The sequence below is a fragment of the Phyllostomus hastatus genome, unplaced genomic scaffold, assembly GCF_019186645.2.
Source record: "Phyllostomus hastatus isolate PE091 unplaced genomic scaffold, TTU_PhHast_1.1 phas_contig_173, whole genome shotgun sequence".
NCBI classification, from domain to species: domain Eukaryota; kingdom Metazoa; phylum Chordata; class Mammalia; order Chiroptera; family Phyllostomidae; genus Phyllostomus; species Phyllostomus hastatus.
The window spans coordinates 1,500,264-1,518,761 of NW_025333668.1; the positions used below are offsets into that span (position 1 = coordinate 1,500,264).

The 18,498-nt window shown below is 40.5% G+C and overlaps 1 protein-coding gene across 2 annotated transcripts in view; it reads left to right on the plus strand.

Moving 5' to 3' along the window:
* Positions 1 to 7,015, plus strand: part of ATF7IP2 (activating transcription factor 7 interacting protein 2) — a 51,982-nt gene extending 44,967 nt beyond the window's left edge. The window contains exons 9-10 of one of the 2 annotated variants that reach the window (XR_006785121.1): positions 5,384 to 5,469; positions 6,638 to 6,691. Coding sequence is in view for 1 of the 2 variants with exons in the window: in XM_045833747.1 (XP_045689703.1) it covers positions 5,384 to 5,469; positions 6,638 to 7,015 (464 nt within the window). In the remaining variant the exon portion in view is untranslated. Of the gene's footprint in view, positions 1 to 5,383; positions 5,470 to 6,637 lie in introns of both variants that reach the window. The other variant, XM_045833747.1, reaches the window with a different exon arrangement.
* Positions 7,016 to 18,498: the final 11,483 nt, after the last annotated feature.

An 18,498-nucleotide genomic window follows, 5' to 3' on the forward strand; every position in this document is an offset into this window, starting at 1 on the left:
ACATGGCCCAAATGAAAGAAAGATCAAAACTCCAGAAAAAGAGCCAAACAAAATGCAGACAAACAATCTATCAGATGCAGAGTTCAAAACACTGTTTATAAGGATGCTCGAGGAACTTAGTGAGGACCTCAACAGCATAAAAAAAAGATCCAATCAGAAACAAAGGATTCACTAATTGAAATAATGAACAATTTACAGTGAAACACAGTAGAGTGAGTGAAGCCAAAAATCAAAGCCTTGATTTAGAACATAAGGAACAAAAAAACAACAACAACCATGCAGAACAACAAGAAGAAAAAAGAACCCCCTAAAATGAGGATAGTATAAACAACCTCTGGGACAACTTTTAAGAGGTCCAACATTCCCATCATAGGGGTTGTAGAAGGAGAAGAGAAAGAGCAAGAGAGATTGGAAATCTATTTGAAAAAGTAGTAAAAGAAAACTTGCTTAAAATGTTGAAGGAAGTAGACATGCAAGTAAAAAGATGGATGCAAAGAGACCCACTCCAAGACAATTGTAATTAAATTACCAAAGGTTAAAGGTAAAGAGAGAATCTTAAAAGCAGAGAAAAGGAGAGAAAAACAGTTAGTTACATACAGTGGAATTCCCATTAGACTGTCAGCTGATATCTCAAAAGAAACTTTATAGGCTAGAAAGGATTGGCAAGAAATACTCCAAGTCATGAAAAGCAGGGTCCTACAGTCGAGATTGCTGTATCTCAAAAAAAGTACCATTTAGAATTAAGGCAGATAAAGAGCTCACCAGACAAGAAAAAACTAAAGGGTTCATCATCACCAAACCATTATTATATGAAATGTTAAAGGGACTTATTTAAGAAAAAGATCAAAACTATGAACAATAAAAGTGGGAAAAATTACAAATCTGTGAACAATTAAATCTAAAAAACAAACTAAGCAAACAACAGGAACTGACACAGAATCATGGATATGAAGAACAGATGGGAGGTGGGGTGTGGGAGAATGGGTGAAGAGGTGAGGGGATTAAGAAGTATGAATAGGTAGTTACAGAATAGCCATGGGGATGTAAAGTACAGTGTAGGAAATAGAGTAGCTAAAGAACTTATATGCATGACCCATAGACATGAACAGTGGTGTGGGCAGTGCTGGATTGGAGGGGGGCAAAAGGGGAAACATTGGAAACACTGTAATAGCATAATCAATAAATTATAATTAAAAAGGAAAATGAATTGGAGTCCATTATGAGGTTATCAGTTGCTTTTTAAAAATTATATTCTGTTGATTATGCTATTACAGTTATCCTGGTTTTTCCCCCATTGTACCCCCCACTCCCTCAGGCAATTATCCCCCCACCATTGTTCATGTCCATGGGTCATGCATATAAGTTCTGTGGCTACTCCATTTCCTATACTGTATTTCACATCCCCGTGGCTATTCTGTAACTACCTATTTATACTTAATCCCCTTAACTCTTAATCCATTCTGCCCCTCTCCACTCCCATCTGGCAACCTTCCAGTAACTAAGTTCTTTTCTTTTGCTTCTAAGAGTCTCTTGCTGTCTTTAACCTTTGGCAATTTAATTATGATGTGTCCTGGAGTGGACCTCTTTGCATCCATCATAATTGAGATTCTCAGCACTTCCTGGATTTGCATGTCTATTTCTTTCACCAAATTAGGGAAGTTGTCTTTCACTATTTTTTTAGATCGATTTCCAATCTCTAGCTCTTTCTCTTCTCCTTCTGGCACCCTATTGGGGTGAATGTTGGATCTCTTATAGTTGTCCCAGAGGCTGTTTATACTATCCTCATTTGGGGGGGATTCTGTTTTCTTCTTGTTCTCCATGGTTGTTTTTTTGTTGCTTATGTTCCAAATAATTGATTTGATACTCAGCTACTATTGTTTCCATGTAAATTGCTCATTATTTCAATGAGTGTATCCTTCATTTCTTTTATTTAAAAGATTTTATTTATTTCTTTTTAGAGGGGAAGGGAGAGAGAAAGACAGGGAGAGAAACATTAATGTGTGGTTGCCTCTCACATGCCCCATACCGACTGGGGACCTGGCCTGCAACCCAGGCATGTGCCCTGACTGGGAATCAAACCAGCGACCCTTTTGTTTGTAGGCCAGCACTCAAAACACTGAGCCACACCAGCTAGGGCACAATTAATATATTGTTTGTTTCTGACTTGTTCTTTTTGATGGGTCTTTGTCTCCTCAGTTGGCAGCCTCCCTGTGTTTGTTTCTGTGTATTAGATAGAGCTGCTTTGCCTCCATATCTTAGTAATGTGGCCTAATGTAGTAGGTGTCCTGGTAAGGTCCAGTGGCACAGCCTCCCCTATCACCAGAGTTGGGTACTCAGAGTGTACCCTTTTTGTGGGCTGAGTACACCCTCTTGTAGTTGAGCCTCAATTGCTGTTGGCAGATCAATAGAAGGGATTTACCCAGGCAATTCAGCTACAAGGACTGGCTGTAACCACTGACCACCTCCCTCTACCCTCCATGGAGGATCAGCTGTTCAGGGGCAGGGTACTGGTACTCCAACATAGTCTGTAGCTGTCCACTGGGTGCGCAGGCTCTGGGGGTTCCCGAGTTGTGCAGCCCATGGTCAGCCCCAACCTGTGTTTTGCCCAGTGCACCCTGTAAAGTAATTTGGGATGGCTGCTTTTTGTGCTGAGCTTGGAGATTCCCAGGTGAAGCCAAGCTGTAAATCTAGGCTGGGTGCCTTTAAGGTTTACTGAAACCAGTGTTGCTTGTTTGATAAGATTTAGGAGCCAAGACCAGCTATTCCTATGGAAAAGCAACTTGGGTGCACCCATAAGTTGGGTAGGGTAGAGCTTCTGTGGATCTCCAAGGTGGGTCACCCAGTGTTAGCCAGGGTGACGGAGTCTCAGATATGTATGGCACTAGCCTACCAGCTCTGTGCGGGGAGGGCTCAGCAAAGGGACAGTGACCTTTATGCCAAACACTTTAGCCTTTCCCAGTCTACTACTGGTGCCCTTCAAGCTGCCACCTTGGTAATGGAGCTCAGAGGGAACAAGTCTAAGTAGGTGAGTCCATTTGCGGGTTCCCCAGGAGGAACTGCTTAGGGTTCCAGCAGCCTCCTCCATCGACAGTCCCACTGGTTTTCTCAGCCAGAAGTTGTGGGTACTTATCTTCCTGGCATTAGAATCCTGGGCTTGGGGGCCTGGTGTGAGTCTGGGACTCCTCGCTCCCAAGATATCCCTCCTGAATGTTTATCCATGTGGGTGTGGGGCTAGCCCATTCTGCATCCATGCTCCTCCCACCAGTCTGAATGGATGTTATTTCTTCAGTTCCATAGTTGTTGGACTTTCATTCAACTCAATTTCTGACATTCCTGATTGATGGTTATTCTATATTTTAGTTGTAATATTGATATGGTGGTGCAAAGAGGGAGCTGTGTCTGCCTGTGTCACCAGGTTGACCAGAATCAGTTACTTTTTAATTATTACTCAATTGTTTCTAAACTACATGGTATAGGATCTGAGATAGAGTAAAATAAAAAGTAAGAATGCAGATTAATTTGCTTAATAAAGTAAGTCATCCCTTTTATTTGGGGACTTCAGTTTGGAAAGATAAATCATGCTAATTCATGATGCTAACTCATGGAGTTGTGAGTCTATCTTACAGAGTGTCCAGTTCTGATTAAGAGTCACATCACACTTGAACCATTTCCCATGTTCCCAGTCTTGATGAATATTTTCAGCAACTCACCCAGTTTCCCAAGCCAGAAGTGAAGGAGTCACTTTTGACTCTTAAAACTGCCTCATTCCACTATCTAGTCAGTTTTCAAGCCTATTGGTTCTGTCTCCTTATTTCAGAATTTTAGCACCTTTAGCCTCCTATATTGCCATAACTTATGAACTAATATTTTTGCCCTAACTTACTGTTTTTAATGAATCTTCCAAGCTGCCACTAAAATATTATTTCTTATATATGTCTAGTTAATGTTTTTATCTTTAGTATAAACATCTAAACTCCTAATAATAAAATATACAAATCATTAATGACTCAGACCCTGAAAACTTCTCTAGCTTTATTTCTACAAACTGTTGATAGAAGGAATGTTATGGAAAGTCATATTTGTTAGACTTTTTTGTATGAAACTGTACACTTGAAATTTTAAGTTATTTGTGTCAGCTCTTTTGTGACGTTTAACCTACAGATTATGATTTCAAAAATCTAGTTCTAATTAATTAAAGCAGTTTAAAAAGGCTGTACAGACTCTTATAATTATAGTCACTACCTCTTCCAAAAAGATTTTTTAACACCAGTAAATAATGTGGTTAATAAATTAAATTTGAATCACAATGTGGACTCTTAATTATCCTTGTCTGTCAAAAGAAAAATACAAATAAAATATTTCATTTGGAGAGATTCATAAAGAATATTAAACAGTTATATCCCTGCAGTCACAATTGATCTAAAATGGTTTTATTGCTTATTAGAAATGTTCAAATTTTTGAAATGGTTAGAAATTAGCATTCTATCCAGCCCTACACCTCTCCAACATGAAGCCCCTTTACTTACCATCCCCATATATACTCTCCCTAGTTGTTTTCAAACCATTCTTAAAAAAAATATTTTATTAATTAATTAATTTATTTACTTTTAGAGAGAGGGGAAGGGAGGGAGAAAGAGGGAAACATCAATGTGTGGTTGACTCTCGCACAGCCCCTACTGGGGACCTGTCCTATGATCCAGGCATGAGCCCTGACTGGGAATCGAACTGGAGACCCTTTGGTTTGCAGGCTCGCACTCAATCCATAGAACCACACCAACTAGGGCTCAGACCATTCTTGCACCTACTAAACTCTCTTTCTCTTCCTCAAACACACATTTTCCCCCTTTTCTTTCTTCCTCTCACCATCTCTCTTCCACTGTCCCTTCTGTCCTCTTTCTTCCCCTGTCCACAATTTCCATCAATCTAATTCCCTCAAGACTAACATACACCTCAACAGCAGAGAGTCCTTCAACCCCAGCCTGCATGATTTTTAGCTTAAATTCCCAGGACTGTGTGTGTCACATATTTAAACAGGACTGTAAATAGCTCTGTGTTTGCAGATATCCTTATTGGCCTACAGAGCAGAATCCACCTCTAAGACCACTGAGCAGAGAGAGCCCTCTCCCATGTGTAACTTTTCCTGGTTCCAAGTTACACAATGACTTAAGTGTTTACCTTAAGTAGGGAATTGATCACATTAAAGGAAAATTCTCTATATTTGCTAACTCTGTATCTTGAACTTCTATCAAAAGTTTATCTTCACAGCTTTATAATTTTAGTTCACATTTAATTAGCACACACAGTATAAACTATTCTTTGCTAAAAGGCTAAGGGATTGATTATTGCAGATAAATTGAACTTCTTGAACCTTATTTCTTTACAGAAAATCCAGTATCCATACTGGAGTCATCTATGAAATCTGTTTCAATCTCAAAAGAGACAACCCCAGTGACACAAAATGCAGCCCAGGTACTGATAGGAAATGCCCTGTAAGGATTAGTCATTCTAAATTGAGTGGAAATGGAAGTGCCCTTTTTACTCATGAAGAAATACTTGGGTTACATTTTAGCTTAAAAAGCACTTTAATGTGTTTTTGAAATTGCTATTGTGAGTCTACTTAAACAATTAAAAAAACTTAATTGAATTTTCCAGAAGCTACAGAAATTAAAATAAATACAATTTTTTACTCAACAAATTGGAAAAGATTTTGAGTAGTAACAGCCATTTTGATGAAATGGAGGGAAATGGGCGTTCACTTTTCATGTAAATTAGCACAGTTTTGGGGAACACAGTTTAGAAATGAGATAGAAGATAGAATATTATCCAGAATGTCTGGGCCCTAACCCATTATGGATTAGTGATATTCCAGAATGTAGAAATTAGGCTGCTTAACTCCAAAAGAAGCCTAAGCTTGAAAAGACAGGGTTCTGCCTTACATATTCTTGAAACATCCCTTTGTTCTTATTGGGTTGGCTATAAAGTCCTTTTAGTTTTTTCTATAAAAGACAAGACACATTTTTCATCTTCACCAAACACTTTATCGATGTGGATATTTTAAGTATATCGACTATCTCCTGCATGGTATAATGTTGATTGCTTTCAAGTAATGTCTTGATTTGATCATTGTCATCTTTAACTGGTCTACCCAACCGTGGAGCACCGTCCAGTGAGAAATCTCTAACATGAAACTTTGCAAACCACTTGTGACACGTTTGATCAGTCACAGCACTTTCTCCATACACTGCACAAATCTTTTTTTGTATTTCAGTTGCATTTTTCCCTTTATTGAAGTAATAAAGCATAATATGCCAAAAATGTTGTGTATTTTCTTCCATCCTCAATATTAAAATGGCTACACAAAAATTCACCAGTTTTGATAATGTTTTATTTTTAATGTATACTGATATGACAGCTGTCACAATACAATCTAACAAAACTGTTTCAAACAAAGTTAAAGATAACTAAGCGCTACTTAGAGCCATCTTACAGAAAAAACTAAACAAGCTTTTTAGCCAACCCAGTATGATTTTGATAAATGGATTGAGGAAACAATATATTGTAGAACTGCAGTTGACTACTTTAAAATAATTAGAGCCCACCAATTCAGCTCACTAAACTTTTTATAAATCTGTTTTAGGTTCTTGAGTCTTTTGAGCATCTGCCACCTCTCCCAGCACCACCACCCCTACTGCCTGAACTGATAGAAAAAATTCAAGACACACTGCCTCCCCAGAAGCCTGAGCTCAAAGTGAAACGGGTGCTGAGACCCAAGGGCATTGCCCTGACTTGGAACATCACCAAAATCAATCCCAAGTGTGCTCCAGTGGAAAGCTACCACCTTTTCCTGTGCCATGAGAACCCTACTAATAAGTTGATTTGGAAGAAAATTGGAGAAATTAAAGCTTTACCACTCCCAATGGCCTGTACTTTATCACAATTTTTAGCTTCCAACAAATATTATTTTCTGTCCAATCAAAAGACATTTTTGGACGATATGGATCATTTTGTGATATAAAATCCATCCCTGGGTTTTCTGAAACTCTTACCTAAAAGAACAAACTTCATTAATTATATATTATACTGCATTTTGTTTTGTTTTATATTTGTTTGTTTACAATATTATTCTGACACTATTCGCTATCTTACAGGGCCAATTAAGATTGTGAACCCTTTGTATAGGGACAGTCATCTTCCCTATGTTATGGTGGTCTCTATTGTCATGAATTTTTTACTCAATAAGTACTTCCCCTGGATATATTCCAAAACATGCACTATCTTGGATCCATGTTGGTGAGCTGTACTGTGTACAATACTTTTGATCACTGTGGAGCTGCTGCTATCAGAAGCCTTAGAATACAAGCAGCCACCTTCTTTTCTATTAACAGTCAACTTTTGGTGATCTGCTTGTTGTCAGTATAAGTTCAGGAAAAATCAGCTCTTCACTGAGGACAGATCATCCCTGGGGTTCGTCTCCAAGATTTTATGGAAATAAACGTCTTCCTGTTCTGTTGAAATTCTAAGGGCTATTTGTGCCCATACCTCCTCTTTTGTTGTTGTTATGTCAATCATTTGGAGAAAAGCTTGGAAGTTTTCCCTAAATCCATTTCTATTCTTATATATAAAATAAAATTAGTTAAGCATTGTGTCCTTTGTACATAAAACACACATTCTCTTTCATAAAAAGCATTATCTAACCTGTTATTTCAGTTGAGGAAAATGGAATTATCTGCCTTAGATTTAAGGCTTTAATTTGCTAATTCCCTAATGCTACCCCTCACTCATTTTCTGGCTGCTATTATTAGTTGAAGGAAGAACATAACACTAAATGACTTCAATAGATGTGTACTGTGCATACCCCTACCTGAAGGAGCACTAAGGTGAAGCTGTGGCTAGCACAGGCAGCCCAACGAACTCAACAAGTGAACAAACTTGATAAGTATAGTAAGTCAGGGCCCAATTGGACAAATCTGGGATGCTGAAAAAACAAAACTTAGTGTGAAAGATAGTCTATTCAAAAAAGGTACTCTCTCATTTACATGGTGAAAGTATAGGCCTCAGAGGTGCTGAGCTTTTTTTTTAAATGAACAGGAACTAGTTTTCCTTGGCATTTTATAAATGCCTTAACATCTTCAGTCATAAATAAAGCTGTTACTTTTCAATCTCTGTGCCCTTTCCTTCTAAAATATTACAACTGAAAGAGCCAGATTCTGAACTGAGTTTGATGAGATGATCTGCCCTCTGTGAGGTCCCATTTTGGGCTCAGAGCAGTGATGCACAGGACAAGGGCTTCACTTGGGGGAGGATTGTACCCTTGGGTTGATGTAAACTGACATTCACTCACTGAGCCAAAAAACTTAATACCATAAACAAGAATTTGGTGCACTTCACCAAAGTGAAGCTACGTCCCCAACCAGCAAATCTGCAGTGTTGATAGACACAGTCTTCAGCAAAAGAGCTTTCATAGTAATAGGACGAGGGAGGAAAGCTGACAGCAAGTATCTTAGGACTGGTAGCTCAAAAGGCAATGTTTCTTGACTTTTGGAAGGGCCAGATTCTCCACTTACCTATTAGTGACACCAAAAGAGAGAGAGCCTAAGGACAAGATCCAGTACACAGTACAGAGAGCAACCACCACCCCACCCTGTGAAACACTATGTACTTTTGGTGGGAAATCTTTATGCCTCCTTTAAGCAACAGGACTGAACTCTGATGAGCTAAATTGAAAAACGGCTATGGGGTAGTGTATGGAATCACCAGGGAACTGAGAGACTTGGGCTTGGAGAACAGAAAAAAAAATACTTTGCAACAAATCCATAAAGTTTCAAACCTGGGATAGTTTATGCACTTCATATTCTACCAAGTAATATGTTAAGACATTTGTTGATTTTAAAGATGGAGAAAAAGACCCAATGAGCTTAGATGGCTTGCAAAAATCACAGACCCAGCCCATTCAAACCCAGCACCATGGTCCTGTGTTCCTGCTATAAACCACACTATACTTACTGCCTCATGGAGACTGAACAAGTAAACTGGAAGAATTCACCACTGTCATTGCTGCTATGTGGCTCAGGATGCAAACAACATGCATCTGATTGGCTTCCCCCAGGCAGACATGGGAACTGCAAAGTGAACAAGAAAGCCAACATCTGGCATTTTTGGTCAATGAGGGGTGCACTGTGCTGCCCTTGACACTCAAGGCAGGTGTGGTAGCTTTGTATTGTGTCCATTGGCACTAAGCTGAAACTACCTTTCCCAAGATGTCCTTCCCTGGCTAGCTAAAGATTAGTATCAGCAATGTGACATTGCATGAAATTCAGAAGCAGAAGTGAAATAACAGTTGTGTGTTACGTTCTGAAGGTGGGTACAGGACATCAGAACACAACAGCTGGGTGTAGTTGAACTGCTGCACCATGGACCTCCAGATCCTGCAGCTTCAACAAGAGCCTCCTTCCACCTGTCTAAGTGCAGGGCACATATGTGGGTTGCTATGTGTTTTTCCTACAGTCCTGTGATTCCCATGGCTTCAAGGGTGAATGTCATGATATACAGAAGCACTTCGAATTTGTGTGTACTTGCTGTTACCACATCCATTCTTCTTCACCACTGCCACCTACCTGACCTCTAGTGATTCCAGGCTCAATACTAGATTCAGGGAACAGGTTGCATAGTCATTTGCTGTCACATTAGGCCAAGTATAGCCGTATAATAAATTCCTTGTTCTGTAGCTTCGATGGCTCCATCACTGAGACTGTGTGGTGTGCTCACTCTGGAGATTTGAGTAGGGCCCTAGCTTGTCCAACTGACCCACCAAAGTAACATGTTTCATACATTGTTCTCACAGAGTATTAATATAGGGGAGGGGCATGAGAACTAAACAAATAGACCAAAGTAAAGTCATGTTAGAGCCTGCTACATGCCACCAGGTATAGAACTTGGTTAATCAAATCAAATCACAAGGAACTTACAAAATTCTTGTAAAGATTACTATCAGTAGCTTGTTCATACCATAAATGTTTACTAATACCACAAAATAAAACGGACCACAAAATGTACCTTTTAAAATTTAAAGTTGCCGTGGTTGGTGTGGCTCAGTTGGAGCATTGTCCTGTAAACAAAAGGTTGAAGTTTCGATCCCCAGTCAGGGCATGTACCCAGGTTGTGAGTCCAGTCCCCAGTCCTGGTATGTACTGGAGGCAACCAATAGATGTTTCTCTTACATTAATGTTTCCCTCCCTCTCTAAAAATAATGAAAAAAAAATGACCTCAGGTCAGGATAAAAATAAAAGTTAAGCCCAACATTTTTTCCCACTCTATTTCTCCATACCAGTAATTTTTAATAGAAACTACAAACAGATACAAGCTCAATCTCTAGAAAAGTTGGGGGTGGGGTCTCTCCTCTCTCTTTACTGGCGAGGCAAGACCACGACTCTGTGGAGTAGCTTTTCTTGCTTGTCCACTTTGCTCAATAAATTTGCTACCTCACGTCACTCCAAGGTTCATTTTTGTTGTCATTTACTTTTTTAGAAATGATGTTTAGAAAGAGAGGAAGGGGGAGAGAGAGAAACATCAATTTGTTGTTCCACTTATTTATACATTCATTGGTTGCTTCTTGTATGTGCCCTGACTGAGATCACACCTGCAATCATGGCGTATCGGGATGATGCTCTAACCAACTCAGTTACCCAGCCAGGGCCATGGCTTGTTCTTGAATTCTTTCTTGCATGGAGCCAACCACCTTCTTAGCTTGGGGCTCGAGTCCCTAACAGGGACTCAATCCTCTGTAATCAGTATGAACTTCACAAACAGTGTCTGAAAGCCACTTCCAACACTTATTAACTGTGATTTGGGCAACCCATTTCATCTCTCTGTGCCTCCTTTTGTTGACTCCTACATTTTCTAATAGCCTCCCTCCTTCCCCTTCTCTTTCTTAACTGGTTCTACTGCGTGAGACCAAGAACCCTGATAGAGATAGGACTATGGTAGACAGTCAGACAGTCATGAGCAGAGCAGGACAATAGGGCAGATACCTTGCAACAGATACCTAGCAATGGGCAGAACTAGGAGAGCAAGTATTAGAAATAAGTATCATTAAGACCTCACTCCTGAGGCACCCTTTCCTCCCCTAGATTGTCTGCAGTCATGCAGGGTAGGTCTTCCCCCTGACCTTTTCTCCCCTGGCATGTACCTAATCATGTGGTAGATTCCCCCTGCTTGGAGAAAAACAAGGGAGCTGGAGAAAAGTCCCATCTGACTTCCAGACAGGGGCAAGAGATGACAAGACAGGTGCCAATAGTTCTGCTGAAAGAAGAAAGCAATTAATCCTTTTCAAGGGATTAAAAGGAGCCCCCTGGTGCTGACCAATCAGTGGAGACCATGATCCTGAAAGAAAACACCTGGAAAGCTGATGATTATTCTGTTAATATTCTTCCCTGGGACCACCCCTAAAAATCCCCACCTTTAAAAGCCCTTAGGATGGGGGACCCAGCACAGCACTCTCTATGAAGCATGCCCACACCTTTTCCCACCTTCTTCCCCCAGGGGCATTTTTCTTGCCTCTCTCTTTCTCCTAAGTTCCAACAGCCCTTCTTTTGCATCTGTGACTTGTTCCACAAGCCCACACACCTCAGCTGGTTTACTTCATGGCTCACTTCTTCAACCTCTGTGACTTTCTAAATAACCTTTCTCTTATAGTTTGAGTCTTGGTTCTAAATTCTTACTTAGCCAGAACTCAGTCAAGTACCAAGGTTGCTGAACCGAATTTCAAATGCTGGTAACATTCTGGTGCTGTTTTGCCAGCAATAGGGTCATCATAAGGAATTAATAAGATAACATATTGGGACAAAGCAAGCCCTTATTAGTAAATGATAGTGTATGTGGCTAGATATTAATCAGAGAAGGAAGCAAAGAGAATAAGACATTAAGAAACCTAATCTACTAGGCAGCCACAGCTCCACACACTCAGGACATCCTCCACCCTCCAGACCTAATCCCCCAGGTGAGCAGGAATACCATCTTTACCCATCATTAGTGGGAAGGAATAAAGACAGCAGGGGAAATTTCTCTGCTGGGTGCATGCCTGTAGAAGTCAAGATGGCACAGCACAGAAGGAGGTGCTTCAACTATAAAGCATGCACAGTAGGAACCAAAATGGTGACTGTAAAGACCTGTCAGTCTAGCATGAGAAAAGGATTGGATTGGATAAGGGACACAGAACCCCAGAAGATCTAAGAAATGAATTAGTGAGTGGGAGGATCCAGTGCCAGCCCGCAAAACCTTGGGAAGTTGGTTGGTTAGTTTGAAGGAGAGCCTGGCCCTCCCAAACCCAAGATAACATAATACTAGTTTAACAGATAATCTGTGTGTGTGTGTGTGTGTGTGTGTGTGTGTGTGTGTGTCTTTCACCCCTCTCTCCATCTTTCCCTCCCATACCCAAGATAATATAATCTCAGTTTAACAAAGAATTTGTGTGTGTGTGCGTGCGTGTGTGTGTGTCTCTCCCCCACTCTCTCTCCCTTTCTCCCTCCCTCCCCACTCTGTGTGTGTGTGCATCACTTGGTAACACATGCTGGCCATCTGCTTCTGCATTTTCTCTCCATAGAGATGGTGAGATGTCCACCTCCCAGGACACAGAGCCATGTGGTCCTAGCAGCCACCTGGAGCCTGTGGTAGACCATGCAGGCCTTGGTACACAGCCAGGCAGTGCATAGCTGGGAACACAGCTGACCACATGGTGCCAAAGACAGAGACATGGACCGAACCAATGGCACAAAGTATCTGGACACTGGCCCTATTTCTGAGCCTGCTGAGAACAAGACTGAACTTTTTTCACAGAGGGACAAATGGAGATGAGACATTGGGAACCTGAGGGCAGCCTTCTATTTTGACCCAAATAAATTTTACCACTAGTCCACATCCTCCCATACATGGATCTCCCAGAACACTTTTCTTGCAGCTGCATAAAAGAATGCAATTTCCCTTAGCAACATCAGGCAGAAAATAATAATAATAATAATAAAACTTTGCTAAGGGATGGGGAATTAGAAATACCATGTTTCCTGGGCAGCTGGTAATTTACTGGAGCAAGAGGGCTAGTAGAAGATGGCATGTCACTCAGGGAAGGCCATGGACACAGAAGAAAATTATTTTAAAAATCACATGTGAACACATTCCCACTATGAAGATAGAGCCAGAGGTTGGAGTGATGCAGCCACAAGCCAAAGAACATGGTAGCGACTGGAAGCTGGGAGAGATAAGAAAAGATCCTCCTCCCATAGAACCTTTGGAGGGAACACAGCCTTGCTGATATCTTGAGGCCTGATTTCTAGCCTCTGGAACTGTAAGAAAGTACATTTCTGTTGTTTTAAGCCACCAAGTTTGTGAAAATTTGTTACAGTAGCCCTAGGAGAACAAATACAGCCACTGGAGACAACCATCTGTTCAAAACAAAGACACTGGGTCCTTACCCATTATGATATGGAGGTCATTCCTCCTAAGTGCTCCTTGACACATTGGCTAGGAGATGGCTTTACCTATTATGGGGGCCAAAAACAATGAGTACTTTTTCTTCCACCTCCTAAGTTCTTCTAGCTGGGCCAAAAATCAAATTAACAGAGACAGTGTAACAGAAGAAAAATCAAGGTTTTAATACATGCAATGAAGAAGTCACAGGGCATGAAAATTCCAAACACAGGCAGTGTTGAGTATATAAGAAATTTCTGGACAAAGGAGAAAGGAGGAGAATGGGTTATTAGATATTAGAAATGAAAATGGGTGCTTTACAGGTAGTTGAGGAAGAGCACAGCATACACAGCAGGAAAATCCTTGCTAGGCAACTCAGAAACAATGAGACGCAGGGAGTATCATTCTAACAGGTGCCTGCCTGAAGCACTCATTTACAATACTTACCATAATTCAAATTAGGCTAAGGCTGATGGGGAACTCAAATGTTGGAAAAGTTTTAATAGCTATTTCAAGTAATAGCTATTAAGCTTTGTAATCAATGTATGTAAAAAGCTATTATTTCAGGAACTGAAGATATGACTCATTTTCACTCAGGAGGCCATAAGCAGTTCCACCATTGTGCCTCAGGAGCACTGCAAGACATCAAGATGGTGCCTGAGCCATTGTGCTCCAGGGTGAGATGTCCCCCTCCCAGGACACAGATAAAGACCACCACTCAGGGCACAGCCAAAAGAATGCTGCAGCTCTTTATCTGATTAACTTTTCCACTGAATTCCAAACCCCTTACCTATATTTTCCTTCTCCTTATAGGAAAGGTTGGTTTAAAGTGGAATTTAAGAGGTTAAAGATGGTGGCGAGGTAGATGGGAGCCAAGCCCACTTCCCCCTTCACTCAGCTGGAAAACCTAGCTGATCTTCTGAGGAACAGAATGAACAGTCAATGGAATCCCAGCTTATATAAGGTTTGGAGGCCAAAACTGTAGAGGACATTGACAAAACAGATGGTAAGGAGATTGCACTGGGGCAGTTATGTTCCTAGGACCTGCACAGGGGAACCAAGGCTGCTGTGGCCCCTGGCCCAGCACCTGTCACAGGATCCTTAGAGGAGAGCCAGATCAGCAGCTCCCTCCCCTACCAAAGTACAGAGGGCACTGTGGCACCAGGAAAGACCTGGATGCTTGAAGTCACTGGGGGTGATAAAGATGAAATGGGAGACACACAGAGGTGGTGTTCACCCACTGGGACTGTGGATGCCAGCTAGGCCATTACCAGAGAAACTGGGGAGCCTGGTGAAACTTGGAGAAGGGAGAAGAGTTGGCCTATGTCAGACCCTGACCTGGATAGTCTCCGGTCTGTTTAGAAAGTTGGACTGTGTGAAAAGCCAGGCACTTGTTAAGAATGGGCGGCTTAAATAAGAGGCTTTTACTCAAAAAAAAGGCTCTCAGCCTCTAAGGAACTCTTGTGGAGCAGCTGGTTCCCACCACAGCTGGCTTGTGAAGAGGAAGGAGGAAGCACACCGCACAGACCATTCAAAGGAGGACACCGGGGCTCAGGGGATAGGCAGTCCCCAGAGAGACTCAATTTAGTGCAGGAGCTGAACAGCCCTGAAGAAACTTCCAGAGTGCACAGCACCCAGGCCAGCAAAGAGGGAGAAGGTGGTGTGTGAGTTGCCCCTAATTAGTGCACCAAATGGGCAGCACAACTGGTGGATTAAAGGTGCCAGCCTGGTGCAGATGGACAGTGGAGGCCTGGCAGTGCATGGAGGACCTGGGCTGGAGGCTGGGCACCTGTGAATATTGCAGCCCAGACCTGGCCCCCATACTCAAAAAACCATAGGAATGGAGAAAAGCGAAGCCCAGCCCCCTCTGCCTGCATCATCCAAGAAGACCAGCAGAACTCTCTTAGCAGGTTTAAAGTCATCAGGAGGCATTTTTTTTATTTTCTTCTTTCCTCCTTTTTTTCTTTCTTCTCCTTTTTTTCTCAAGTGAGACAACAAAACCTGAAGTGTGAAAGGTCCACAGACAGATCTGAAGAGGAAGCACAAGGCTAAACCCAACAATTGAAAAACTGAGACAAAGTTCACTTTGCTATCTTATAGAACTTCCATGTTATTGTTTATTTGTATTATTATTTTTCACTATTTTTACTTTTTATTTTATTAGTATTTTTTTATTTCTCTTCTTTCTGTTTAGTTTTCTTTGTTTTCTTTGTTTGTTTAATTGCACTGTTTGACTGGTTTTCCTTGTTCTCTCTTCCACAGCGTATTTTAATTTTCCTTCTTTCACTTCACTTGTATTCCAATAACACACTACTCTTGATCGTGTACTTTCTATTCTTGTAATTCAAATCATATATTTCTTGTCATATTATTGTTGTTCTAGTACTGTTGTGAATAATTTTTGTTCCATATAATTGTAAACACTACACAGCACCTCCACCAATCTTAGCCCATTTCATATCTTCCTGAGCTTTATTACTGCTGTGGTTAATTCTATTCTCTTGCACACTATTTCTGCTTACTATCCTTAACTCTCACTATATTTCATCATCTAATTTCACACAAATGCTCTGTTTTCTGGATTGAGCTCACAATCCTCCTCCCCTCTAATAAGAGTCTTTCTCTCTTTCACCTTTTATAAAAAAGCTGCTAATTGGGTGAAATATCATGGTTAATGCTATATTTATCCAAAGGATCTCCTATCTCTTCTCTACTTTTGGAACTTTAAATCCCATAGAATACTCTACCACTGTCTTAATCCATTTTGCCTACCTGCTGCCACTAATCACATACAAGAACAGGTGGGAGCTGTGACTATCAGTATACCTTCTGGAGGAGAGAACCCACCAACAAAGGAACCACCAAAAGGTAAAAGCCCAAATACAACAAAGGAGCCCACACAAACAGAGGAAAGGGCAACCCTAGAGCATCCATACAAGGAGATCAGAGACACCATACCCCTGAATCCCACAGAATTCCTACAATAGAAGTTCACCCTACAAAGACAGCTAGCAAAGCAGAACACCAGGAAGCACAGAAACAAACAAAAAGAGTCACCTAAAATGGGGAGACAAAAAAAGAACCTGCAGTCAAAAGGAATGGAAGACTCCCCACTAAAAGAGCTAAATGAAATGGAGGTAAGCAAACTATCAGATCTAGAATTCAAAAGAATGGTTATAAGGATGCTCAAGGAGCTCACAGACAACTACCAGGCACTGAGTGAGAACTACGACAATATGAAAAAGTAAATGGAAACCATAAACAAAAACCAAGAAGAAGTGAAAAATACAATTTTGGAAATAAAAATCACATTAGAAGGAATTACAAACAGGCTGGATGAAGCAGAGGACCAAATTAGTGAGCTGGAGACAAGGTGGAAAGAAACACCCAGGTAGAGTAGCTGCAAGAAAAAAGACTTAAAAAATATGAAGATAGCTTATGGGAACTCCAGAATAACAGGAAATGCAACAATATTGAAATAAGAGGGATACCAGAAGGAGAAGAAAAGGAATAAGGGATAGAAACCTCATTTGAAAAAATAATGACAGAAAATTTTCAGAACCTGGAGAGGGAAAAAAGTATGCAAAGTCAGGAGGCACGGACAGTCCCAATCAAGATGAACCCAAAGAAGTCTACTCCAAGACATATCATAATTAAAATGCCAAGTATTAAAGATAAAGAGAGAATCTTAAAAGCAACAATAGAGAAACAAGAACATACAAAGGGGCTCTAATAAGGCTAGCAGCTGATTTCTCAACAGAAACACTCCAGTCCAGGAGAGAATGGCAAGAGATATTCCAAGTAATGAAAAACAAAGGCCTGCAACCAAGATTACTCTACCAATTACTCTTTACTTTTCGATTTAACCGAGAGCCTCACTGAGGTTAAATTGGAAAGGGAAATAAGGAGTTTCACAGACAAAAGAAGGCTGAAAGAATACATCTCCACCAAACAAGCACTACAAGATAATGCTAATGGGACTACTATAAGAAGAGGAAGGAAAAGGGTGAGAGAGGAACACGAGTACAAAAGGGAAAAATAAATAAATACCTACCAATAACCTTACATGTTAATGGATTAAATGCTCCAATCAAAAGTCATAGAGTAGCTGAATGGATAAGAAAACATGACCCACACATATGCTGCCTACAAGAGACCCACCTCAGAACAAAAGATTTACCATACTGAAAATGAAGGGTTGGAAAAAAACATTCCAAGCAAATGGACAGGAAAAAAAACACCTGGGGTAGCAATGCTCATATCAAACAAAATAGACTTCAAAACAAGGGCCATAAAATGAGACCTAGAAGGACACTTCATAATACTCAAGGGAAGAATCCATCAAGAAGATAAAAACATTATAAACACATGTGCACCCAACATAGGAGCACCCAAATACATAAGGAAAATCTTGGAGGACTTCAAGAAAAATATTGACAGCAACACAATTATAGTGGGGGATTTTAACACCCACTGTCAAAAATGGATAAGTCTTCCAAACAAAATATCAACAAAGATATTGTGGCATTGAACAAGGTCCTAGATCAAATGGTCTTAACTGATATATATACATAGAAATTTTCATCCCAATGAAACAAAATATGCATTCTTTTCAAATGCACAAGGAACTTTTTCAAAGATAGACCACATGATAGCACACAAAACAAGCCTCAACAATTCAAGAACACTGAAATCATATCAAGCATTTTCTCTGACCACAAGGGGCTGAAACTAGAAACCACTCTCAAGGAAAAAACTCAAAAACATTCAAATTCATGGATATTGAATAGCATGCTATTAGACAATGAATGGGTTAAGAATAGGATCAAGGAAGAAATCAAAAAGTTTCTGGAAACACATGAAAATGGACTCAAAACAGTCCAAAACTTATGGGACACAGCAAAGGCAGTCCTGAGAGGGAAGTTCATAGTGATACAGGTCTAGTTAAAAAAGATAGAAACATTTCAAATAAAGAAGCTAACCCTACATCTACAAGGACTGAAGGAACAACAACAAAGACAGCCCAGAGCAAGTAGGAGA